General features: G+C 48.3%; 10 protein-coding genes and 1 non-coding gene across 11 annotated transcripts; 7 read left to right on the top strand and 4 right to left on the bottom strand.

Annotated features, from left to right (window-relative positions):
- The first annotated feature begins 91 nt into the window (after window positions 1-91).
- BDV27DRAFT_40389 (NADP-dependent oxidoreductase) lies at window positions 92-1,685 on the top strand. Its single transcript, XM_032076554.1, has 4 exons — window positions 92-452; window positions 500-786; window positions 840-971; window positions 1,047-1,685. Exons 1-4 carry the CDS (start codon window positions 277-279, stop codon window positions 1,532-1,534), a joined length of 1,083 nt encoding a protein of 360 aa, XP_031931655.1. The 5' UTR covers window positions 92-276; the 3' UTR covers window positions 1,535-1,685.
- A 1,848-nt stretch (window positions 1,686-3,533) lies between these two features.
- On the top strand, window positions 3,534-4,652 carry BDV27DRAFT_167793 (uncharacterized protein). Its single transcript, XM_032074586.1, has one exon. It carries the CDS (start codon window positions 3,588-3,590, stop codon window positions 4,641-4,643), a length of 1,056 nt encoding a protein of 351 aa, XP_031931656.1. The 5' UTR covers window positions 3,534-3,587; the 3' UTR covers window positions 4,644-4,652.
- Window positions 4,653-4,962: 310 nt separating this feature from the next.
- BDV27DRAFT_153954 (uncharacterized protein) lies at window positions 4,963-5,723 on the bottom strand (the record flags this gene model as incomplete). Its single annotated transcript, XM_032071884.1, has 2 exons — window positions 4,963-5,579; window positions 5,636-5,723. 2 exons carry the CDS (start codon window positions 5,721-5,723, stop codon window positions 4,963-4,965), a joined length of 705 nt encoding a protein of 234 aa, XP_031931657.1.
- A 57-nt stretch (window positions 5,724-5,780) lies between these two features.
- On the top strand, window positions 5,781-5,854 carry BDV27DRAFT_t35. The gene has a single exon. It is a non-coding gene; the product is annotated as a tRNA-Ile (tRNA).
- Window positions 5,855-6,361: 507 nt separating this feature from the next.
- Window positions 6,362-8,529, bottom strand: BDV27DRAFT_40402 (acyl-CoA carboxylase subunit beta). Its single transcript, XM_032076555.1, has 3 exons — window positions 7,680-8,529; window positions 7,039-7,621; window positions 6,362-6,968 (listed from the first exon to the last, which is right to left on the bottom strand). Exons 1-3 carry the CDS (start codon window positions 8,295-8,297, stop codon window positions 6,490-6,492), a joined length of 1,680 nt encoding a protein of 559 aa, XP_031931658.1. The 5' UTR covers window positions 8,298-8,529; the 3' UTR covers window positions 6,362-6,489.
- BDV27DRAFT_167795 (putative pyruvate carboxylase) lies at window positions 8,527-10,618 on the top strand (the record flags this gene model as incomplete). The annotated part of the gene is made up of 2 exons (XM_032074587.1): window positions 8,527-8,567; window positions 8,619-10,618. The coding sequence occupies 2 exons, from the start codon at window positions 8,527-8,529 to the stop codon at window positions 10,519-10,521; spliced, it is 1,944 nt and encodes a 647-aa protein (XP_031931659.1). The 3' UTR covers window positions 10,522-10,618.
- A 113-nt stretch (window positions 10,619-10,731) lies between these two features.
- BDV27DRAFT_40415 (putative inositol 5-phosphatase) lies at window positions 10,732-12,542 on the top strand. The gene has a single exon (XM_032076556.1). It carries the CDS (start codon window positions 10,848-10,850, stop codon window positions 12,174-12,176), a length of 1,329 nt encoding a protein of 442 aa, XP_031931660.1. The 5' UTR covers window positions 10,732-10,847; the 3' UTR covers window positions 12,177-12,542.
- A 3,543-nt stretch (window positions 12,543-16,085) lies between these two features.
- Window positions 16,086-17,198, top strand: BDV27DRAFT_122272 (uncharacterized protein). Its single transcript, XM_032065582.1, has 2 exons — window positions 16,086-16,340; window positions 16,450-17,198. The coding sequence occupies exon 2, from the start codon at window positions 16,738-16,740 to the stop codon at window positions 16,948-16,950; it is 213 nt and encodes a 70-aa protein (XP_031931661.1). The 5' UTR covers window positions 16,086-16,340; window positions 16,450-16,737; the 3' UTR covers window positions 16,951-17,198.
- Window positions 17,100-19,033, bottom strand: BDV27DRAFT_40422 (putative RNA 3'-terminal phosphate cyclase). The gene has a single exon (XM_032076557.1). The coding sequence runs from the start codon at window positions 18,740-18,742 to the stop codon at window positions 17,249-17,251; it is 1,494 nt and encodes a 497-aa protein (XP_031931662.1). The 5' UTR covers window positions 18,743-19,033; the 3' UTR covers window positions 17,100-17,248.
- A 291-nt stretch (window positions 19,034-19,324) lies between these two features.
- BDV27DRAFT_141939 (uncharacterized protein) lies at window positions 19,325-21,904 on the top strand (the record flags this gene model as incomplete). Its single annotated transcript, XM_032069889.1, has 2 exons — window positions 19,325-19,836; window positions 20,164-21,904. 2 exons carry the CDS (start codon window positions 19,325-19,327, stop codon window positions 21,902-21,904), a joined length of 2,253 nt encoding a protein of 750 aa, XP_031931663.1.
- Window positions 21,905-22,164: 260 nt separating this feature from the next.
- Window positions 22,165-24,237, bottom strand: BDV27DRAFT_122275 (BAR and SH3 domain-containing protein). Its single transcript, XM_032065583.1, has 4 exons — window positions 23,907-24,237; window positions 23,504-23,821; window positions 23,335-23,451; window positions 22,165-23,267 (listed from the first exon to the last, which is right to left on the bottom strand). Exons 1-4 carry the CDS (start codon window positions 24,015-24,017, stop codon window positions 22,341-22,343), a joined length of 1,473 nt encoding a protein of 490 aa, XP_031931664.1. The 5' UTR covers window positions 24,018-24,237; the 3' UTR covers window positions 22,165-22,340.
- Window positions 24,238-24,276: the final 39 nt, after the last annotated feature.

A 24,276-nucleotide genomic window follows, 5' to 3' on the forward strand; every position in this document is an offset into this window, starting at 1 on the left:
TGCGCATGAATTAGGCTATCAAGAACTTTAAGTATATCTTTTTCCGTTTATTCATCACCTGGTTCGTTGACTAATCAAACAGAACCGAGAACGCGAGTGGCGTTCAAAAGTTTATTTACTCAAAGCTTCCAGTGCCAAGGCTTAAGTTGAAATGTAACCCAGTTCCGAGCTCTGTCGTCATTTTGCTCTTTCTTTAAAATACGTGACTGCATCTCAAAGTCAGTTCTAGCTCGTCTTCTCTTTCTTCAATAACTCCCTTGTCAAACTGTTGCCGAAATGCTATCGATCAACATCCCTTCCTACTCCGACCCGTCCGGGTACATACTTTCCGAGCTACCAGAACCGGAAATCACCGACTCAAAAGACGTGATCATCAAGGTCCATGCGGCCAGTGTGAACCCGGTTGATCTGAAAAAGGCAGAAGGTGTTCTAAAAGCAGCACTCAAAGACACGTAAGTACACCCTTCAGAAGAAAGCCGTCGTGACTAACATAACCCAGGTTCCCCTACAAGATTGGATACGATTGTGCCGGCATAGTGACCAAAACTGGGCAAAGTGTAACCCGATTTAAACCCGGCGATGAAGTCTACGTTCGGCTACCAGAGTCACATCGTGGAACATGGAGTGAATATGCTAAATGCCCGGAAGAATTCATTGCTCTGAAGCCACCATCTCTGTCTTTCGAGAGCGCAGCCGCCATTCCACTGGCAGCAACAACGGCCTTCCAGGCACTACAGAAGTATAATGGTGACCTTGCAGGGAAAACTGTATTTGTGCCTGCAGGACGTACGATCCCCTTTTTTGCCTCTAATCGGCACGCATATCTAACAACATTGCAGTAGGTGGGACGGGTCTATATGCATGTCAATTAGCAAAGCATGTTTTCCATGCCGGCAAGGTGATCACGACGGTGTCAACGTCTAAAATCCCTAAAGTAGACGAACTGTTAGGAAAGGGAACTGTTGACGAGAGTAAGACCCCATCCCACCAGCCAGCCTCCACCCACTATATCCCTGTCATAAAATCAACTGCTGACAGCACTGAAGTCATCGATTACACGAAGTCCGAACCAAAGGATGCTATTCCACACGGCTCAGTTGACTTTCTGTTTGATACTGTTGGCCTTGCCATGGAGTATCTATGTCTGATGCGGCCGAAAACCAGCCGGATTATCTCAATCTCAACCTTGCCATCGGGAAATCTGCTACAGGACTCGTCAGTCATGAGACTTCCTCATCGCCCGACTCTACCCTTCATCTACAAACAAGCTTTAAATCTGCTTGATGCCGCCCGTAAGCTACGAGCACGACGGTACGGCGTGGAGTACTCGTATATGTTCCTGGAGCCTAGTGGGAAAGACCTGGATCTCTTACGCGAATATGTCGAGAAGGACCTGTTGAAGCCAGTGGTTGGCACTACAGCTAATATGTGGGACATCGAGGAAGTGCGAAAAGCCTGTCAGGTTGTGTACAGCAATCGCGGTGGTCTGGGGAAGGTGGTTATCAACGTTGTCAAGCCCGAAAATCTGCAATAGCCTCACCCCACCTCGTAGTGGCTATTCTCAGGCATGATTTTTTAGATTCCTTTTCTGGTCTCTCGTTTGGGGTTATTCTTGTTCATTATGTACTATATTAATATGTTAAAGAACGTACCACCTAATCTACATGTTTTGGATCCTGCTGTCATCCTTGTTGTCATCAGTAGAGAAGTCTTTGCAAAAAAAAAAACAGTATTCTACCTTTTCTTGGAAGTCAGCAAAATAACCCTGGTCCTCCGGCACCATTTTCTCATTGCACGAAGTTTTGTATCAAATACGCGTGTCCCATTATCAGTTCGCACAGATGAACACTACATGGATAGCAGTCATGGCATGCTACTCACTCCATAAGCGGATCGCCTATCAGCAGGGGGCAATTCAACTATGGACATCGTCCAGAGATGATAAATTTATGAATTCATCTTAGAGATTCAGATAAAGAAAATAATTTTATCTTCATCACTTTTCAACAGATTCCCCACAAGGGAGTATTCACGTGTAACGAAGGGTCCAAGCCAGGGCAGTGACCTCGCAAGCCACCCCGGATTGGGCTAGCCAAAGCCCTAAGCCTGGGGAAGCTCAAGGCCGGCCCCGGGGGATGGATGATTTTAGCCTAGGTTATCGGAGGAAATAAACATATTTCCCCGAGTTTACATCAGGAACATAGAACGTTTATAATATCCCAACTCCCTAACCCCATTTCCATACCGCTCCATACTACTTACCTCGTTTCATACTTGACAATATAATATCCATCTACCATGGCAAACCCAGCACACCTAAAAGCGGCAGCATACGGCTCTCTAATCCTCGCCTTCGGGCACGCAGTCAGTTACTGTCACTCCCAATCCACTATGCCCCAAGATATACAAAAAGACAATCTAACAAATCACGCAGCTCTCCAGCCGTAAATTCATGAGATTGCGACGGTTCCAAGAACTACCCAGTATAGCATTTGTCTGCAGTACCGTGGGATGGTTTCAAGGGAGTGGTTACCTGGTGCTAACTGGTATTTCCTCCACTTTTATAAATACAATGTATTGCCACGGTGCTCTGACCGCTTATTTGATTTTTTTTTTTTTAGCATTGCTTAATCTCCAATGGTCGTTGAATCCGCAAGCGCTGGATGAGCCGCTGAATCGGGCTATTGCTGCTTTACTTACGTTGATTGCTTGGGGTAGTTCGGTTTCGTATCTACGGGGAGGGGTGAAGTCAAGTGGTTTCATTACGGCGGCTGCGGGGGCGTTTCAGGCTTGGGCGGCTTTTCGGGGATAGGGGATTGAGATTTGGATGGTAGTTATTGGGGACGATATATGCGAATTTTGTTTCATGTGCTATGTTTGTGGCATAGGCGAGATTTATTAGTGTCACAACGCAATATCATTATCTTGGTTTTTGCTAGAAGAACCTTGAAGGGTTAACGAGAATCATTGAATGTACTGTTAGGGCTAGGTGGGTCCTAGGTGAAGTTCATCAGCGCTCATAGATACGGCCATAAAGCTCTGGCTTATTAAGATACACGACTTTCCATACTGCCAGGGGGTCGCTCAAACCTCAGTATTGCCACTCTATAGGTCCTGAATTCATATGCTAAGTTACCCTGGCTCCATAAGCGAAACTTTACTTGAACCGTTCGTATTTTGCTGGATTCTTTATGACGTATGCTCCTAGCAGACCGGGGGAACTAACAGCCCGATCCCGAGACTATTGCCTTGAGGTATGTAAATACTAGTTACTAGTAGATGATGATCTAAGTATTGTGGTTTCAAACGGCCCATGCGTATGATTTCACTAGGTTTTTTGCAGTTTACCGCGGCGAGAGGCAACTAAGATGTCACCAAAATTGGATAGCTTGATGTTGAATAAAAGACATGATCGAACAAGCTTTCTGAAGTGGTTCACTTAGCACTCGGATATAAATTCCGGGCCCCCCACGTATTCAGAAGGCCAGAAATCATAGGGAAATCGAGAAAGTAAAAGGTACCACACTCAATTCGGTACAACAGGGACTTCCATTCTCACTGTGATACGGCTCAAGTCATACCTGGAAATGACAGAAGATATATGCCTCGTGACAGGTGCCAGTGGTTTCGTTGCCAGTCATGTTGTCCAACAATTACTTGAGAGTGGCTACCAGGTTCATGCGACGGTTCGCAGTATAAAGAACGAGAAAAAGGTCAAACACCTGCTCGACATGCAGGCCAAATGGCCCGGGAAATTGACTTTGTTTGAGGCGGATCTCCTAAAGGCAGGGTCTTTCGACGCCGCAGCCAAGGGCTGTTCGGTGGTATATCACATTGCCTCGCCCTTTTTTATCGAGAGTCGGATCCGTGACGGCCAGAAGGAGGTGGTTGAGCCGGCTCTTAAAGGAACACAACATGTTCTCGATGCGGTCCAGAAATGCGAAACGATCAAACTTGTCGTCGTCACATCATCTGTAGCGGCCATCTTTGGGGACAACGCAGATGTGCAGAATATGAAGGAGAACACTCTCTCCAGCGAGTATTTCAATACCACCAGCACTGTTACACACAATGCCTATTCGTATTCCAAGGCGATTGCGGAAAGAGAGGCGTGGAAATACTACGAGGCACAACCGAACCCACGGCGCTGGAGATTAGTGACAATCAACCCTGGGCTTGTTTTGGGTCCGTCGCTCTCACCCACTTCAGAATCTGGCAGTCTGTCTTTACTTAACCAGCTGCTCCGCGGTGAATTGTTTTTGGGGGTTCCAGACCTGTGGTTTGCCACTGTCGACGTCCGAGAAGTTGCTACAGCTCACCTTCGCGTAGCCCAGAACCCGGATTCACACGGTCGCTATATCTTGGCCGACAAAGAGATGCATAGCTTTGTGGAGTTTGCTCGTATCCTACGCTCGCTTGCTCACTCCAGCCGAATTCCGGAACATAAGCTTCCAAATTCGCTGGTACGTTTGTGCGGACCGTTACTCGGCTTAAGCCAAAAATGGCTTAAATTGAATCTGGGCGTCAAATTCAATATCAACAATCACGCCAGTGTGGAGGAGTTAAAGATCGTTTACCGACCTTTGAAGGAGACATTAACAGACCATTTCCACTCTTGGAGTGTGCAGAGGAAGTCTCAATAGGAGTGCTGGGTCAGTAACGATGTTACGTTCGGAATGGTTTGTCCCATTTAATTAATACCTTTCGCTTTTTGTCTGTTTTCGAGATTGGATATGAAAGCTACCTTCCCTACCTTTATGAGCTCTGTCACCCGTGGCGGTCATTAACTGCTTATGCCTAAGGCTACCTCTAGGAACTAATTCAAATGATAATCACTCCTATCAATAGGTAATCGCCTCAGGACGGGCAAGAGAATTGTATATAAATATAATTACAATATATGTGTATGACAAAAATTAAAATCCAGAAAATCCAATCCACTAGGGCCCCATGTCCTGCACCTCAAATCAGCAGCATACCCCCAACCACCATGGCAAACAGACCCCATTGCTTCATAGTACCTCGAACATGGCCACCACTATTAGTCTCTCCACCACCGTTGCTGCTGTTACTACTTTTACTACCACCATCACCTCCAGCACCTTCATCCACCCAAGGCTGCCCCGGCAAAGTATCATTGCTCGCGGCAATCTCAGCGGGCTTGAGCAAGTCGTTCTCCAACAACTTACAATCGACTCTATCGTCCGACTTGCTAATAGCATTGGTGATGTTGACAGGCAAGTCAGAAATCGTATAGTAGTCCTTTCCATCCCACTTGAAAGACTGATGGATTGAGATATTGTACGATCCTCGTGCAGAGCCAGAACCGCCGTCCCCGCCACCCACTAAGCACGCAGGCCAGTTCCAGTTGACTTGTTGGACGTTGGTAGACGGGTTAATCTCCAGGACAGGGCCGACATAGGCCTTGTCCTTGGGCTCTGTGCCATTGGAGATAGTGAAGTTCTTCGAGAGCTCATTCGAGGTCAGGAAGAGCGTAATGTCATGGAATTGAGTGGCGTCGGACGGGCTGGAGGTCAACCGCCCGTTGCCAGAGACGTCAATGGCTACTTGGAGGTTGTCTATCATAGATGCATATCAGCACACATGGCTGCAAAGGGCGTACATGTGTACTTACCTCCTCCGAGTGGGGTATAGGGCTGAGGGGAGTCGATAATCGCAAGCCCCGGGGTAAACACCTGCCCGTTGATTATGGTGAAGGCCATTATATTTTTAATTTTCTTTGATGATGCATATTAGCAGGTGTTCTTTCAACAACAAGCGGTCCCGTAACTCAGTCGGTTAGAGTGCTGAGCTAATAACTCAGAAGTCGAGAGTTCGAGCCTCTCCGGGACCAGCTATTTCCTTTTTGGGACGGTTGTTCGGACATCTCACCTGGATTTGTTTTTACTTCACCCCTTGCTTTTATTGCTTCGCTAGCTTCTTTTTGCTCTCTGTCCTATTTGGAATATTGTCTCGGCTTTCGTCAAGCTCCTAGGCCTAGGAGAAAAAAAATGCTGCCAGGTACCTACCTCCAGACCGTGGTTGTGTCCAAGTCTTTATATTAACGCTTGTGAGAGTTGCCAAGTTGTAATTTCCGAATATCCGATCCCTAATTTCTCCACCTCTCGAAATTATATGAATTAGTTGAGCGATATGTTGAAAACATCGATTAGAATAGCAGGGATCTACCAGAATAGGCTAGCTGGTTACTGATACATGAATCAAGGGATTTATCCGTATGGATTCTTAGATGCTCAGCGTATTGGGGCTAATCTCCTAACTATCATTGAGATGTATATATATTGACGTTCTCTGTTGGATGAATCCCGCCACCTTCTAGTACTAATCAGTATCACCTAAAGTTGACAGTCCGCGAAAGCAGGGACATGCTAAAGTGTCTCACTTAATTGTATCATAATATTGATGTTTCGTAGTTCTTGTTGACCCCCACAGAGCAATCAGATTATGCGACTAAACAATGGTCCGGGGTTAAGAGAACACCGGCTGAATTTTCCCAGCAGCCCGATCTGCCAATCTCTCTGGTATCAAAGCCTTATACACATGTCGAGCCCATGCACAGCACACCTTTCTCGTGTCTTTAGGATCAATGATCTCCTCTACTCCGAACGCATTCGCTGTGCGCACCGGATTCATCAATCGCCGGTATTCTTCCTCCAGTTCCTGGTACAGCTCGGCCTTCCGGCCTTCCTTTTCAGCTTCGCGTAGCTCATGTCGATGGGCAACTTCGATGCCCCCTTCGAGTGGTAGAGATCCCCACTGCCCCGATGGCCAGGCTACTTGCATAACTGGGTCACGGGCACCTAGCATGATGCCACCAGCCACGCCGTACGCTCGTCGAGTGATCACATTGAATATTGGCACTGTAGTTGAGTAGTAGGTCTTCGCTAGCTCAACACCCCAGCGCATTGTCGCAGTGCGTTCGGCAGCGGTACCGATGGCATAGCCGGCTACGATAATGTTAGTGAAAATGTCACAAAGTAAAATACCGTAGAAAAGATAATAGACGAGAGGACTTACGAACGTCAATGAATTGCAGCACAGGCAGATTCATCACATCGCAAAGCTTCAACAACCTCGTCAATTTCTGGCTTCCAGCCGCATCTAGTGCCCCGCCGTTTACTTCGCAATTCAAGGAGATCACTCCAATAGGCCGCCCTCCTAGTCTTGCTAGACCACCGATCGCAGTACGACCCCAGAGTGCGCCAATCTCGAACCACGAGTCGTGATCAACCACGCTAGTGATGATGGTTCGTGGATTGTACATTCTTGTCTGTCGGCGAGGAATAATCCGCCGTAGCGCCTCATCCTCACGGTCTTCGGGGTCATCGCTGGCGACCACAGGTGGCGCCTCTCGACCACAATTAGGCAGAAAGCCTAAAACAGTACGGATCTGCTCGTAGCATTCAGCTTCATTAGGAGCGAGGTTATCTATTGTCCCATTTGTGCAGTGTATCAGGGGCCCGCCCAATGACTGGAAGTCCAGCCCCTCTTCAAAGGTTGCCCCTTTGACTACCTCTGGGCCTGCATTAAAGAGTGAGCCTACATCTGCAGCCATGACAGAGAAATGGCAGGAGACGACTCGAGCGGCTCCAAGACCAATCTGTTATTGGTGAGCCCCGTCCAGCCTAGGAAAAGAATGGGTAGACCGGAATACATACAGCTGGCCCAACTACTGCTCCTAGATTTGGAATGCCTTGATTCAACTGATCGACCACATATTTGTACATCGACACGTAGGGCAGGTAACTCCAACCTGCCGTGCGGATGGTTGTGACACTGCCTCCACCTGAACTACCATCAACAAGCTTTACGACGGGCAACTTGAGTGCTAAAGCTAGTTTCTCGAAGTAGGTTGTCTTTCCTGCAGTGGCGCCATCTGCATGTCCACTTCTGAGGGAGAAGTCATCCGCAGTGAGTAGAACTCGGCGACCACGCAATTTTCCCATCCCTTGAATATTATTACCCGGCACGAATGAAACGGGCTTCTCCCGCATGGGTCCAGTCTTCTCCCATGTTACTGTGCCGGATAACGAGCCAATCTCTTGGAAACTATCGCGGTCGAGGAGTTCTTCGATGCGTTCTCGCACCCAGAGCTTTCCTGCTTGCTTCTGTCGAATGTAGCCGCGTCGAGTGATGTCGGGGGTAGCGGCGATTTTGCGGAGTGTACTGATTTGGGAGCGCACATCCGCATAGTCGGGAGGGAGTTTTTGCTGCGAGAGATGCGCCGAGACTTGGTCGAGTCTTCTGGTCGCTGCCGATGACTTGTCTTCTGACATTGTAATTACTTTCAAGTTATTTGATTATCGCTGTATAGTGATTGGTAGTATTTGTTGTATGCATTTCTCTCTCCCACCTATACCCTAACCCCTCATGAGGGGTCATGAATCATGAGCTCATTCTCTCCGAGGTCCGAGGGCTGAGCTCCACCCATCAGAAACAGTGATTAGCGCTGTACTTGGTCGTTGGTAGCCACATATTTTGTTCAATGTAACTCGAATTGCAAAAATGTGTGCTCAGTCTATTCAGCGGCTCCTAATCGCAAACAGGTATTTCCCAAAGATCCATGCTGTACGCGAGGATTTTTTCTAATGAAGCAGAGGCGAAATCGCTGTCCGTATTCTTCAAGCTGCACGTGAACTTTCTCCATCAATTGAAACAGTTGCTCTTTATACAGACGATGACCGTTCTCACTGTGATATTGGACGTCCTCACCACGCAGTGCGGGTGCCATCTGCTGCGGCCTACTTGGACATCCCGTTGCTCGTTAACCTGAGCCGCGAATACAGCATTGACTCTGTGCATCCCGGATATGGCTTCCTTAGCGAGAGTGCAGAATTCGCCAGTCGTATGCATGATGTTGGTGTTACTGTCATTGGTCCTGGGCCCGAGATCCTTGCCTGCACAGGAGACAAACTCAAAGCCAAACAGCTGGCAACGCAATGTAAAGTTCCCGTCTTGCCGGCCATGTCAAGTCCCACCTCCAACTTAGTAGAGATACGCACGTTTGCGCAGCAGATCGGGTACCCCATTATGGTCAAGGCGGTTGATGGCGGAGGGGGCCGTGGTATCCGCTTGGTGCGCCAGGAAGACGAACTGGAGCATGCTGTGCGGGCAGCAACTAACGAATCACCATCGCAGACGGTTTTTGTAGAAAAGGCCGCTGTGGATGGATTTCACCACCTTGAGGTCCAAGTCGTGGGTGACGGTATTGACGTGTGTCACCTCTGGGAGCGTGACTGTAGCTTGCAGCGTCGTTTCCAGAAGGTCGTTGAATTTGCTCCATCGCTTATGCAAAACCAGGATGTGGTGGAACAAGTAGTGAACGCCGCCATTCGCATGGCAAAGGCAATTCGATACCGGTCTCTTGGAACAGTCGAATTTCTAGTTCACGATCAACGAAAGGAGTTCTATTTTCTCGAGATCAATCCTCGCCTGCAGGTGGAGCATACCATTACTGAGAACATTACCAGTGTGGATTTGGTCCAGACACAGCTACAAATTGCTATGGGATTATCGATCGCCCAAGTTGGCTTACTGAAAGACCGCCCAGTACGGGCGCAGGGTCACTCTATTCAACTGCGATTGTGCGCCGAAGACCCAGGTAGGAGTTTCCACTTGAGTATAGGCAAGATCACTGAGTTCGTCGTGCCGAGTGGCCACGGCGTTCGTATTGACACCCACGTTGATGCGTCTGGGTCGAGCCCTGTTACGGTTGGAGCAAATTTTGATAACATGTTGGCAAAAATTATCGTCACTGCATCCAGCTGGGAGGCAACCGTGTCGAAAGCTCGGCGTGTGCTAACAGATGTCAAAATATCTGGGGTGCAGACCAATTTGAACCTGTTACGAGGAATACTTTCCCATGATGACCTTTTGACAGGCCAGATCGACACACAATGGCTGGAAAGACATCTTGGAAATGTGATCCGATCAGGAGAGGCAATTGCTGAATCTGTCCGCCATGAAGCATCTGCACAATCGTTTCATTCACCCATGATGCCGAGTATCTCCTCAACCAATCTTCTGTTTCGCCCTGGAGATGCATGGTCAATCACCCTAGAGCCCCTAGAGACCGTGCAGCAGCAGCATCATCTCCAGCTCACTCGAGTCTTGCAAAATGATTTTCCTTCTTCCATGGCCGCAGAGATCAGATATACCACGCCCTCTTCATCCACAGCCTATCGACTGCAGCTAAACAGCACATCTACAACTGCATCTGCTCTAGTCTCATCTTCCCATCGCCGTGGCGATGTGCACAATCCCCGCCATATCGTGCTTCCCCTCTCTGGGAAGTTGATCGAGGTTTTAGTGGTGACTGGGGATCAGGTGGTGGAGAATCAAGTGCTGGCATTTGTTAAGCAGATGAAGATGGAGCTTGAGGTGCGAAGCCCACGAGGTGGCCGAGTTCAGTGGGTATATCAGATGGATGAAGAGGAAGAAGACGTGGCAGAGGGTATGTTGTTGGTGGAACTAGAGGAAGATATCCGAGGAAAGTTGTAGATAATGGATAAGATCATGGATCACGGACATATTTCTGAATGACACAGGTTTCTTGCTTTTCAAAGTGGGATGATTATTGATATCAGCTGAACAAGAGCTGCTCTTTTGGAACTATGTGCAAAACATACAAAATTCCCGATCGTTATCGATAAGGATCCACTGATCGTCACATGGATGCCCCAAACCATCAATCCATGGAACTGGTCGAATTGACAACCATCCGGATCGCTGTTAACCCCAAACTCTCCAGGCTTCATTCCTATCACCACTGATCCCTCTATATACATACTATTTAATTAATTGATCGGACTGAAGTTGTGCCTACCATGGAAAGCCTTACCCTCTACATGCTCACTTTCAATTGCGCCCGGAACCTCGTTGACGTCGACCGTTTCGCTCACCATTTCTTCGATGCACTGCCCCTCACCGACAGTTCAAGCGCTTCCGCGCCGCCGGATTTCATCGTACTATCACTTCAAGAAATCGCACCCATCGCGTATGCATTTCTCGGTGGCTCTTTTCTGGCACCATATTTTGCTTCCCTGAGTCAGGTAGTGGAGCGCGCTGTGTCTAGGCGCTGGGAGACACATTACGTCAATATGGTCACAGATAATAGTGGGATGACGGGATTGATGGTGTATGCTCGATCCGATGTGGCGGAACGTATCTCTTCGATTGATACTGCCCGAGTCGGGTTTGGATTCCAGCAAATGGGCAACAAGGGCGCGGTTGGGGCACGGCTGTCCTATGCGACGCAGAAAACCCCTGATGACACAGTGGATCTGACCTTCATTGCCGCCCACCTTGCGCCCATGGAGTATGCCGTACGGCAAAGGAACGAAGATTGGCGTAGTATGGTAGAGCGATTAGTGTTTGATCGTGTGGCTGCTAAAGCCAGGGAGAATGCTGAAACAGGGGACGACTCCGAGAGCACAGCCTTGCTAAACGGTTCTACACGGAGCTCCGGCGATGATTACCGGGGTATCTTTATTCCTACGAGTTATCTCTTCCTGGCAGGCGACCTCAATTATCGCACTTCTAATGCATCGCCACGAAACGAGGATTGGGCCCGGTTTCCGCAAGCGGAGGTGGATCCAGCCGATCCCCGTCATTTCTCCCACTTGTTGAAAGAGGATCAACTCATCCAGGAGATGCGACAGTCTCGAAGCTTCCATGGCCTGTCAGAAGCCCCGATAAACTTCCCTCCGACGTACAAATACACAAATGCTGCGCGTCAGGCTGCAGCTCGTGGCAGCGGCTCACAGGAGTGGCTGTGGACCAGTACACGCTGGCCTAGTTGGTGTGATCGTGTGTTGTACCTGGAAACGTTGCCTGGTTTGGGCGAGGAAGCGCGGGTTAGGCCCTTAAAGTATAACTCTCTTCCGCTGTTTCCGACGTCAGATCATCGCGCTGTCGCGCTGTCGGCTTCCGTTCCTGTGCCGTCAAGGCGTCCAGCAGATGCAACGCAGTCAGCAATCCCGTTTCGGATTGACCCAGAATGGTCGAGTAAACGAGATGCCGCGCGGAGAAAAGAGCTCGTAGTAGGCTGCCTAGCATATTTGGGCTTGACCTGGGAAGGGAATGGTCTGTTGGTGGCCTCGGTAATTGGAGTACTAGGGGCATGGCTTGTGCTTCGATCGCTGTTTAATGCCTGAACTCTACGCTACTTGGAGGTGTACTGACAGTTGCATTAAGATCTTGGCCCCAAACGCTCTGCCCCATGCCGATCATTCTTGATCTCTTGCCCAAGAAAAGCCATGAACTATGAAAAATGGGGCAACCCGTTTCACACTCAAACATCGGGACTGCTATCTGCCGTGCCCTGCTTGGATTGAATCAACACTCTGCAGCCTGCACGTCATCTGATACTTGACCCAGAGGACAGCGGCAGTGCGACTGACTGTCATTGTGTCAGAGCGGCGGTGCATCATCTGTTTCATGGTCTGAAGACAAGCGTTCTGTATCGGACGTCAGTGCTTGATGGGTCAAACGAGCCCAAAGCTGATCTAGACCGGTCTGGAAACAATGCCCAAGGTCACTAGAAGGAGGCTTGTCGATCGAGGTGAAGCGGCTCAACCACAAAGGAGGATTCTCCACTGAACCAGCCAAAATATGGTCCGTTTCAGCAGAACTTAGATATAAGCACTTGCATTTGAATCCATTTGCAGTGTTGGTCCGTTCCACGCCCACTAGCCGAATGCTCACGTCCCAATTCTCTTTCTCTCCTTGAGCACTGTCAGAAAGGCCGATGGATCCCTACTAAAATGAGAACCAAGCGGGCAGGGCTGTTACGGAACCGAACTCTTTGACATCTGTCCGGTTGTTGGCCTGTTCGTGATCTAAATAATGGTGGTGGGGACTAAAGGGGAATTTTTTTTTCTTTTAGGTTAGTTTATCTTGTGATTTGTATTGGACCCTCTGGTAGGAGATAGTAATGGTAGTGTGATTTTTTCCAACATATGCATGATAAGTATAGCAGGCAGTTTACCCAAAAACGGGAAACAGTAAAACAAAAAGGAAGAAAATAATAATTACTAATAAATGAATAAAAAATATACTGTAGAACTTTAAACCCTTAATTAACACTCCATCCTCGAGCTTGCTTCTCCTTTCCCTCGGGCCCTTTTTTTTTTTTCTTCTTTTTTTCTTTCCCTTTTTCTTTTGCATTTCTCTAAAATCCCTTTTCCACTCCCACTAGGGGCTCCGCTTTTTTCGCTTAGTGAAACTCCTTTAGCTAGATTGAGATGAATATTTTTCTGTAGATACTACTACGACCTTCAAAGGGTACTGGAGTTTCGTGCACATTTCGGTTCACATGCGAAGGGTCATCAAAGGATTTTAACATGCGACGATAATTTCAGATACTATACTACAGACAGGGTGATCCATGACCTTTCCCACCGTATACTCTGATTGGGAATCTATCCGATGTTACCGAACGCTACTATAAGGAGGCAAATCTGGTGACCCGGGTCTATTTTATTATTCGATTTTAATTAATTTCCCTTGTTTGTTGAGATAGTAAGATAGACTAGCGGTCTAGAATCCTCATCTTAGTCTGAGTCTCTGCCAACAGACCGATAGAATCACAATCTGATATTGTGGTAGGCAGCGCAACTAGTATAGTATAGGGGACAAGGTGGCACATGATCATGTCAAGTGACTACGATATTTGTGTTCCCCTCAACGTCCTTCAAAGCCCCTCACTAGTAGTAAATAGTAAGAGGGGTGACCATCCATGATCACCCTTCTCTCATCCATTCAGTGCCACCGCTTCAGCAAGGAATTCGAACAATAATGCACGATGACGACAGACAAACTTGATCTTGTTCGCGAGGAATCAAATCAATGCATTCATCTGCGAGCCCCTCGGGATTTCTCTTTTGTCCTTACCGAGGGGTACTTAACATTCATCCGTCTGACGTGAAGCCTGATCTTTGTTCAAAAATTAGATTCCGAGCCAGGTAGGAGGAGGCTATGTTAGCTGTCCACAAGGCGAAGTCCTCGGTGGCTGGACGGAAGGAAGGATCATGATGGCTTCTCATGTTACTCTCCACTTCGCGTACCCAATGATGCGGATGTCGGGACCTTTCAGCTTACTAGATTGTAAGCACGGTCGTCCATCGTGGTTGTTATTGATAAATTGCGTTTAGGAGGAAGCACCGAAGGCAAATAGTAGATTCAAACAAGATGATCTACAGTGGTGGTGTTCTTACACAGGGGAGAGAAGAGCCAATGCGGATCTCTCTAGTATTGTGTGATTTTCTTTTTTGTTTCCCCTTTTCTTTTTTCTTAACCTCTCACAGGACTTTTTGACTCACTATCGTTGAGACAGAACAAAGAGCAGGTTCTAGGGTTCCTCTCGTTCATTTCATTGAATTGTTACTATCTCCAATTGGCTGATATACACAACTCCCGCAATTTCCGCCAAGAGATGCCCGTTCAAGAGACGCCAGATAAAGGATGACAGGGATAAGAAAACTGAAGAAAAAAAAATTGAAAGAAGAAAAAAAAAAATCCGAATTAGCGCTTCGCCGTCGACGTTCCAGAAAGAGTGGAAACTTTCTTGGTGCGACGGTTCGGCCCAAGATCCAGATTTTAATGGCACCGCTCCATTAATGCGAAACTTCCGTGACTTCGGCTACTGGCGTCAGTGGATCAATCGGTTGCGTTTCGAGCGACCTGCTGTTTATGCCCACAGCTGGTACCCAATAATCCGACAAGATTCGTATTCTTACTGTCGTGGCTTTTTTGTGCAAAGGGTGATCGCTTCTGACACGGGCCCACGAACCCCTGCAATCAAGTCGTCTTTCTTCCCGTGCTTGTCAACAATGCGAGTCATTGGAGAGATCAAGATGTTACATGGGGAGATTGTTCGGGAATTGAGTGACTCTCAACAAGGGAAATGATACTAACTAATTTTTTTTTATTTCCTTTGTCCCCTTGCTTGATGATCAACTAAACCCGGAGACTTGCGGACTCTTTTTTCTCCCTCGGCTCACAGATCGAATGGCAGAAGACTATTTTTTTTCCCCTCCTTTAGTGGTTCAGCCTCGAAGCAGCCAGCCGGGAAACGCGGAGCCCACCGTTGGAACGCCAGTAACCGTTTTAAAGCCAATGACCATCGCAGGAAACATAAGTTCACCCGCCAAGGAAGTCAGCTCCTGTCGGTGATGCCCAGGATCCATCCAAAACTGATCGGTGCCCTGTGGTTTCAATCCAATGAGAATCCCCTCGTGAGTTTTCACTGGTTCGAATTTTTATTACGCAAGATAATAATATCAGTAAAAATAATAATAAATCGAGCTAATTAGCCCACAACTAGGAATTACAGCAATAAATGATTATTTTTCTTCAATGACTGCATCAGAATAATATACGACGGCTCCATCTGGTCCCCCAATCCCGCCCGTACCTAGATGGCACCGAAGGAAAACGAGAAAAAAAAAAGAAAATTAAAAAGAAAATTAATATCCCAGGATATCCTGTGAAGGTTGTGATTTTTCATAGGCTGATTGATTTATTTTATTATTTATTGTACATCCGTCTTCTCCTGATCTTCAACCCGATGGGCATTTCGCTCCGATCTCCATCGCCTATAAATCCCATGGGACTTCTCGAATCTTTACCTACCCCTGGTATTGATTCGATTTACTTTGGTGACCTTGTCACTTGCTGCATTGCTTCTTCGTGACCGTTGATCGTCCGAATTCTATTCTAACCTCCTTCCTTCGTCCTCCACTCCTTGATTGGATTTTACCTCCTCCCTTGACCGTCTTTGCTTTTCCTCGGAATTGCCCTCTTTGAGACGGTTTTTGGTGGCGCAGCCCAACTTTCAACGCTAAAGCACCCAAACGGACCCTAGCGGTGCCTTAGCTCGCGATCCTTTTTCCCTGCTTGTCTTGCTGCAAGACAACGGTTTCAAGATCTTGACGTAATAGCCGTGTGGCTTTGGATTTCGGACTAGTTCGATTTTATTGTCTTTTTTTATCACACTGGCTGCAGCCTAATTTTTTTTTTTTTTTTTTTCCTTGACATTTTTCTTTTTTGGGAGTGAACCCCAGAAAAAAAAAGGAAAAAAAGAAAAGAAAAGAGAAAATTACAACCAGCCCTAGAAAACCTCCCTTGACGGGATAGGGGATTTATTCTTCTTCGACGACCCAAATTGTGGTTATCAGCCAGCTATCAGCAATTTCCTTCTTTTCGGTGATCCAACTCGCTCTACAGCCAACTACATCATCATGTATTCGTGTGCCAATTATCCTCGCGGTTGCCGTGGCCGCGTTAATATTCAAGGAGGAAAATGCGCCGATTGTGTGGTATGTCATTCGCTTCCAGATCTTCTACTTTAGACTCCCCGATCAGCATCTGAGATTGATTAATACCATGCAAACCTCCGAAATGACGCTAACTCCTGGCTTCATCTAGCAACTGAAACTCCGTCGACCATCATCTACGTCCCCCTTTGCCCAGCCACGAGATTACCGAAGAGCATTGCCCTCGGAGATCTTAAATGACTCCCCTTACAGGGCGATCGCTCGGGAACTGCTGTAAACCTGCGATACTGCTTCTAATTCGAGACGGCACGAAAGACCTCCAGGACTTCGACCGGATTTCCAGGGTCCTGCAGGTTGGGACCGAGTCCCAGGGACCTTTCACGCCTGTCTCAATCACGGCACTGTCTTTCCTTACCCTATTCAATTATGCTCTGACTTGATGCATTGTTGGGAGTTAATCGATCATCGGATTCTTATACCATATACAAGGGCGGCTTTCTCGATTTTAACTGAACCGGTGGTTCAGCACTGCGATTATTTTTTACTCATCTCTCTTATCTTTCTTTTGTGTGTATATGCGAGACAATCTGGGTACGGCATGAGTGATTTCCCTAATCCGCTGCTGGGAATGGCGATTTGGAAGTTTCCATAAAAGTCATACCTCGTGGGAATAGAGCGCACAGCCATGAATCTGCTGCTGGCTGGCGGGTGGTGGCGCAGATGGATACCTTTCTTCTTCTCTCCTTTAATATCTGCTTTACTTTCTGTTCAGATATTTCGCTTTCGTCTGTCTTGTGATGTGTACTCATTGTTTTAATATTGGTCGATTTTCATACCCTTTCGACTGTACGATTTACTGACAATCATACATTTACTATTAATTTTTTTTTCTCATTATATGACTGGATGTTTCGCGTTGTCATTTTCTTCATATTCTTGACCTTAGGGGCTTAATGTAAATGCTTCATGTCATGTGCCTGTTTACTCAGCATCTCTTCACAGACCCAACGCGCCGTTTGCATGTGAAGACTCCAATATCGTTCATCTTCCTTCCCACGGCGGCTGTCATCGTTCGGTTGGAATCTTGATCTCCCCAGTGCCTCAAACACTACCAATTGATCTCTTAAGTACTTATCCACACAAGGGGAATGCTCCTCCCTATTCATGGGGGTAGAACCTTGCTGCAGGCGAGGATCATACAACTCCTCTAAGAATCCGTCTACACATCGCTCCACCAAATCTTTCACCACCATTACCGCCTCCTCTGGACCGTTCCGTTGCTTATGCCGCGCTTGTCGCGCACCGGGATCGCCGTTGACGCCAAAGAGCGCATCATGTCCCACCCTGAACCCTGTCGATGTATGCGCTACAATAAGTATGTATACGTGCGAGTAATGGTGTGTGGCCTCAGTCGTACGAATGTTGACAGGAATATCGTTGCCGTCGCTCTCTGTGTGAGGATGCCGGACAGCGGCACTGGAGGACAATGGCTCGGAAGTGAAAACACACGACGGTAATTTCCTCAAACCCTTGCGGAGGCTCCGGAGGATTTCGTTTTCGACAAATTGGCGAATAGTTCGAGTGGCGTTCGGTGAATCATCGTTGTCTCCTTTAGCCCTTGACATATGTCTCCGAAATTGCGTCCCACCAGGTCTTTGGTTTCTTCCTTTGCCGTGGATGCCTCTTCCTGTGCTCTTGGGGAACGAATCGTCGGGGGCTAAAATGGTAATTTCAACCTGACTGATTGTCCCACGCTGATATTGAGAAAGGTCTATGGGCGGAAACTGAGGGCTTGACCCGGCTCTATTGCCATCTTCGCACAACGTGAGCGGATCCGCAATAAGAGTCACCTTTCCCAAGCTAAAAGGGCCCGTTCCCCATCCCCGTTTGATTAGCTGCACAGAAAGGTGAGGCAATCCCACTCTGGCGAAATTAGGCACTAAAACCTGCGCCACGTAATCGTATGACGGCGAGAACGACACATTGGTCCCACCGACAATGGATAGAGTAATCTGGCGCTCGGGGACGGAAGAATTGGTTCCCGCGTGCAGCATATAAGGATATAGTGCTTGGAACACTAGAAACACCGAGCCTGCTGTTCTGAGTGCAATGTCGATATGTGATTCGATCGCTCCTCGCTCATGGTCTCGATCTCTTGGCATCTGAACTGCTCGTGGATAGAAACTCAACGAAGTCGATCCTAGCTCTGCACCCACGACAGAGCTTCCGCTCACACGCGCGAGGTATGTGATCGCGGCAAGATGTGAGCCTTTGAGCCCCTGCTTCCCTGATCGGTTGCCTCGGATATGGTCAATAATGACGGGCCGACCAGTCAAAGCCGAGAGGGTGACGGCAATTCGTACAAGTTGGCCCCCTCCTTCGAGAGTCCTTCCATCCAGATGGATGGTTTGCGTTCTAGGATTTATGCCATCCGACTGATCCATATTGGTGTGGCCTCAATCCTGACTGGTTTCCTGCTGTGCAACGTTGAATAAAAAGCAAATGCCCTGCTGCGTACGGGTACTAGTATTGGAGCGTCAAGCGCTATATTTAATATCAAGAAGCGCGTGTCTATGGCCTCCATTATGTGGGATTAGTGCTACTGACTCTTCGTATTGGAATGTGTCAATGTGACATGGCTTGTACGAGCGGACTAGAGCCATGACTCACAGCCACAGTCTTAGCCGTTGATCATCTCGGACCAGAACCCCGAACTAGATTATTAACCAATATAACCAAAACAGGCAATCCCAGGTTGGATAGGACCTGACCAAATTTATCTCTCAAAGCAACTCCTACTCTAGCTTCAGATGAGGAAGCCGCCATGATGAATGCGACCTTGCAAGACGACAGGCTGCCTCTCATCGCTCTTTCCTCGGGCCCTAGCAGCCATGGGTTCTTCATCATGAAAACTCTCGTCCATCACGAGAGACTTTACTAGACCGCACTTTATCCATCTGTGCAGTATCTATTCTCAAAGTACCACTTTCATCGCTCTGTATCTGTACTTACGTGGTTTTGCTGCCATGTGCCCCGCAATGTCTCTCAGTGCAGGTGATCATCTGAGGAGATCTAGATCAACTCGCTCCATCCGAAGGAGCCACCAAATGTCGGTATCTAGTGAGCCATTTGATCCAGAAATCGCCAAACAACACGCAACCGTCGCGGCATCTTTGGCCATGCGGCGCTCTACAGAGCGATCTTCTACGGACTCTCAACGCTCTTATGATCGCTTGGGTGGTCCTGGTAGCATGGCGGTACCGCAGAGAAGAAATAGACCAAGCGGTGACACTGAAAATTCGGACACTGCTTTGACTGCTACTCAAACACAGCTCCGGCCTTTAACTGTGAGTGATTCAGAAGAAAATAACAATCCTCAGCTTTCGCCCGCAGCGCTGCCGCCAATTCGTGAATTCGGTGGTCTAGATGGCCGCAATTCTTCTCTACCCTCTTCATACCGCCGGCTGCGCAAGTCACGGTCAATGTTTGCAGGCGGACAACATTATTCTCGTATGTCTTATGGAGCACCTTCTCGGTTGTATGACTATGTAGCTCTTGACAAAGCACAAGGGTCGGAGGTGCAGAACTCCGGCGGGGCCTTGAAACGCTCACTTTCCTTCCTCCGGGGTAGCCATCAATCTGGCAATGCAATCCACCATATGAAGAGTCATGATGCAGCAATCCAGCTAGCCCGTAACCAGTTCTTTCAAAGCTCAGCAGATAGCACCGACCAGTGCAGAGAGTCCTCGATCCGCAGACCCAAACAAGGGCATAAGCCGTTCAGAAGAAGCTTTCGAAGTAATAGTGGTGATAGCGCTTCCGGCATGGATGCAGCTAGTGCCCAATCTTTGGTGGACTCCTCTAGACATGCCATGTCCCAGGGAAAAGCGCGCTCATTATCCTCATCTATCAGGAGGGGTATCAAGAAAGTCCTCGGGCTATCGAAACCTGTTGCAGAGAATAGCCAAGTACAAATCTCACCCGTTGGCCAGGCACAGAGCCAGGTGCTATCGACAACATCTAAGGATGACGATTATCCCTCTAGGAATGATCGGAATTCGGTTTATGCCGATAGGCCTGCTAGTACTGATCGTTCTCAGACGGTCCCAAGTATCCGTAGTTCAGAGAGTCTTGCAACCAGCCGCTCGCGTGTTACAAGCTGGGCTGATTCAACCGTAGCCAATACTATCGTAACGCGCAAAACAGGCGAACAGAGCCATCTGTCTATCATCAACGAACAAGGCGATTTGGGCCCGAATCCTTTATTACTCACCCCAAGCAACTCCCCTAGACAGGTGTTTCCATCCTCTTCAGAACCAGCCATGCCAGAGCATTCCATTGATAGCCAACGCCTGTATGCTGCTCTGATGAGGCAGATCGGGCAGAACTATGCACAGGATACGGAAGAAGAAATTGTCCTTGGACAAGTCCGAGAACATCGTGCTATTCCAACACGGGCATCGTCTCTGCATCCTCGGGCTCCCAGTAACGAATTGTTTACAACTCCAAGGTCATATGCAACAGCCCCTGATGGCACGGTAACCCCCCAGAAGTGCTCGACTATGCTCGGTAGTCAAAGTGCCCTAGATAACGATGCTCAAAGTATATATGATGCTGGGTCTCCGACATTGGATACGCCTGATTCTCCTAGCATCTACTCAAGAACCACCAGTGGCAATTCCCCGATCACTGAAAACCATAGTGATGAGCTAGGGGTAGCTACAATCTTTGAAAGCCAGAGATCAGCATACAGATCCCCTAAGCGAACCCCTGATCTCCCGGAATCCCAAATTCAACAGCGGCCAAGTGCCGACTGGCAGCAATGGATGCAGTCGCAAATGGCAAGGATCGAGAATCTCACGCCGACAAAAGAGCATTATAAAGAAAATGCGCAAATCTACGACGATGCGCCTAAACTGCCGCGGCGGCTTCTATCCCGAGAGCAGAGGGGTGACAACGACACTTTGGTGCCTCAACAGGAGGATTCAGATCATGATCGCTTTTTTTCGAGTAAAGAGCCAATGACAGCTTGTAAGATCGGGACCGGGAATAATTTCTCTAGGCCGTTCAGTCGGTCTCCAAGTGTACGCACAATGGTGACAGCTTCAAAAGAGCATGGACTGGCTACTGCTCCCCCGTTTTCGATTCCTACATCAGTCTCCACTAACATTGGTGGGTCATCTTTTACCGTTGGTCGGATCCGCGCACGGCTTGACCAGCATGCATCGTTGCCCATGCAGTCAAGGCCGATCAACAGGCCCCGGATGCCAGAATCTCCCACGCCTAAGAGAGAAGCTAGAGAACTGTCACAGCGATTGACCCAAAACGGCAAGTATGGTGGATCTTCCGCCAAATGGTCCCAAGCCCAAGATACAGGGCCCGTGCCTTTTCGACTTAGCCGTCATCGTGATAGCACCAGATTTACCAATGAGAACATACGGGCTGATAACCGACATGTCGACGGCATTGAACGATACCCATCGTCCCAAGGCACCTACTCGCCCATGTCGAGCAAACGCATGGTGGAAATGTTTCTTAACAGCCGGCGTCGACAGATGGGCATGGAGATGTCAGACGACAGTGTTCCGGGCGAAGCATTTCTCTAGTTAGGGATCCTTAAAGGACGGAAGATTTTGACCGTCGTAGCTTACCCATATGACTTGCTAACCCTTGAGCTGTTCCAAGAAATGCACCTAGCATGAAGACGTTATTCTTGTATTTATTAGCATATCGCGGGGTACATCCACGGTTAGTAGTTAGCTTATATTTCCAATGGAAGGCCTGCCCGTTCAAGGTGCAGGTCAATTGGTGAAGAAGGCTATGCCCTCTTTGGCTGTCATATAATCATGCGCCTCATGTCTCATTATTGAACTAGATACCTAATATGCTTCAAGTAAATGTCTCTTCACAACCACACAGCCAGCCGAAGATAATTACAAACCAAGGACAATTGCCTCAAATCCCAGTCCAAGTCGTATAATACCAATTCCATTATCTTTTAACTTATAAATTCCGGATATATTAAATTAAAGGAATAGATTTTCACTCCACATAATTAGCCGGGAAACTCCCCTTAACCCCCCGAAGCTCTCCCTCCCACCAATCATCCGTACTATCCGTCTTCTTCAGAACCCGAATCCGATCCCCCTCCCGAAAGGCAAGATCCCCCGCACTCTGCCCACCGAAGTCATACAAAGCCGTGACAAACAACCCCTGATTCGAGCCGATCCGTTTCGGAGGCGGCGGCGGGGGCTTCTTCTTCGCAGCTGCGAGCACACTATATCCCGGGGATGTGGCTGCGCTGTCAGAGGGATGCTGATTTCGGCTGAAATAGTCTGTTCGGGTAGAGACGTAGGATTCGGCTGGGGAGGAAGCTGAGGCTGAAGCGGGGGTTTGCGGGGAGAGATGGGTTGTTGGGACGGTGAGAGTTGAGGATGGGGATGAGGCGAGACTGTTGAGACGGGGTTTGGTTGCCATTACTGGGGTTGGTTTTGTGTCATGCACGGATGGGGCGGAGAGTCTGCGGCCTGGCGAGATTGGGGGCTGGAGACTTGGTGTAGAAGTAGAAGTAGATGTAGATGTAGGGCCGACGGTCGAGGCATTGCTGCTTGAGGGTCGACGGAAGTTGAGGCCGTTTGGGAGACGGCTGCTGTGTCCGTTGCGTTGGTCGTCGGGTGATCCTGGGGATAGACGCACTGCTTTTCCGTTGGCAATACAGCCTAGGGATTCGACTTCTTGTTGTGTGGGGAGGTGGGCATGCTCCCAGTCTTGGATTATTTGTTCCATTGGTGGGGAGGGTGAGGGGAAGTGCTCCTGTTCGCAGAAGTTCTGGACCACGGTGTAGTAGTGTGCTAGCATGGTGTTTTGGATCTCGACTTGCGTGGCTAACAGTCTAGGGAGCAGTGAGAATGCGGCAGTTATGACTGGTGGTAGGCATTTTCGGAGGTGTTCGTCTGAGGCTTGGTATTCCTGGGTTTCGGATTAGTATGTGATGTGTGATTACTTGGGAGGTATGTTGGTCATCGTATGTATGTACCTCTGTTGCTATTGCGAGATCGCTTTCGGCTTTAGTCAGCGCTGTGTTGTCTCGGTCCGATCGCTTCGTCTTTTTCGAGTAGCTGTCGACGCGACCTTGGTAACGCTCGTAATCTAACTATGGGAAGGTTAGTTGAAGCTACGTTTGAGTGGACGAGATAAGCGCCTACCTTTCGATCATCCCGCTTCTTGATTGTCTTTTCCAACGGCTTCATGTAATCCATAGCCTGCGTGGCGGGCTTAATCATACGATCGTTGATGGCCTCAAGCTCCTGAAGGAGTTCGCTCTGTAGCTCTTCATACTCTTGAGCTAGGTTAGCGGTTCGGGCCAATGTTTCCCGGGGCGTTTGGACGGCCTTGTCGGCTGTGGAGGAGTCAGAGGAGGCGATGATGGGCGCGTATAATCCTTCGAATTCGCTGAGTATGCGCGCCTGGTAAGTGAGTAGAGAAGACCAAGCATCTCGCCAGGCTTTAGTAGAATCAACGATCTGTCAATTGGGTGGTAAGCGGCGGTATAATAAATACCATGCGATTGGGTTGCAATTGGTGGGGTAGTCAACAGGTCAAGCTTACTCTGCCTAACAATTTATTTGCTTCGTCGAAATCTTTCAATAGAATGGAAACCTGACTGTCGTCGGCGGATCTTTTCATCAATTTACCGAAATGTCTTTGTACGGATTGCATCGTGTTTTTTTTTTGCCAGGTTGCTTGAATGTGGGGACGGGGAACAAAGGACGACGGAGTTTGTCTTGATCAGATTGCGGGCGAGGGGAGGAGAGATCTGATCAACTGTATGTATGTACTATGTATGTAGGGTCCTTGGATCAAGAGTGAAGGGGTAATAGAAAGAAAGAAAGAAAGAAAGAAAGAAAGAAAGAAAGAAAGAAAGAAAGAAAGAAAGAAATAAAAAAAGAAAGGCAACAGATACAGACCGAGATGATAT

Source organism: Aspergillus caelatus (assembly GCF_009193585.1).
Source record: "Aspergillus caelatus strain CBS 763.97 unplaced genomic scaffold BDV27scaffold_21, whole genome shotgun sequence".
In the NCBI taxonomy this organism is placed as follows: Eukaryota; Fungi; Ascomycota; class Eurotiomycetes; order Eurotiales; family Aspergillaceae; genus Aspergillus; species Aspergillus caelatus.

Bases quoted from the DNA above. Each gene is read 5' to 3' on its own strand.
- BDV27DRAFT_40389 (XM_032076554.1), top strand. From the start codon at position 277: ATGCTATCGATCAACATCCCTTCCTACTCCGACCCGTCCGGGTACATA. The intron at 453-499 runs GTAAGTACACCC...AACATAACCCAG, and splicing joins AAAGCAGCACTCAAAGACAC to GTTCCCCTACAAGATTGGAT. The intron at 972-1,046 runs GTAAGACCCCAT...ACAGCACTGAAG, and splicing joins AAAGGGAACTGTTGACGAGA to TCATCGATTACACGAAGTCC.
- BDV27DRAFT_167793 (XM_032074586.1), top strand. From the start codon at position 3,588: ATGACAGAAGATATATGCCTCGTGACAGGTGCCAGTGGTTTCGTTGCC.
- BDV27DRAFT_40402 (XM_032076555.1), bottom strand. From the start codon at position 8,297: ATGTCAGAAGACAAGTCATCGGCAGCGACCAGAAGACTCGACCAAGTC. The intron at 7,622-7,679 runs GTATGTATTCCG...CACCAATAACAG, and splicing joins GAGCAGTAGTTGGGCCAGCT to ATTGGTCTTGGAGCCGCTCG. The intron at 6,969-7,038 runs GTAAGTCCTCTC...ACATTATCGTAG, and splicing joins GCTGCAATTCATTGACGTTC to CCGGCTATGCCATCGGTACC.
- BDV27DRAFT_40415 (XM_032076556.1), top strand. From the start codon at position 10,848: ATGGAAAGCCTTACCCTCTACATGCTCACTTTCAATTGCGCCCGGAAC.
- BDV27DRAFT_122272 (XM_032065582.1), top strand. From the start codon at position 16,738: ATGCATTGTTGGGAGTTAATCGATCATCGGATTCTTATACCATATACA.
- BDV27DRAFT_40422 (XM_032076557.1), bottom strand. From the start codon at position 18,742: ATGGATCAGTCGGATGGCATAAATCCTAGAACGCAAACCATCCATCTG.
- BDV27DRAFT_122275 (XM_032065583.1), bottom strand. From the start codon at position 24,017: ATGCAATCCGTACAAAGACATTTCGGTAAATTGATGAAAAGATCCGCC. The intron at 23,822-23,906 runs GTAAGCTTGACC...CCCAATTGACAG, and splicing joins CAAATAAATTGTTAGGCAGA to ATCGTTGATTCTACTAAAGC. The intron at 23,452-23,503 runs GTAGGCGCTTAT...ACCTTCCCATAG, and splicing joins AGAAGCGGGATGATCGAAAG to TTAGATTACGAGCGTTACCA.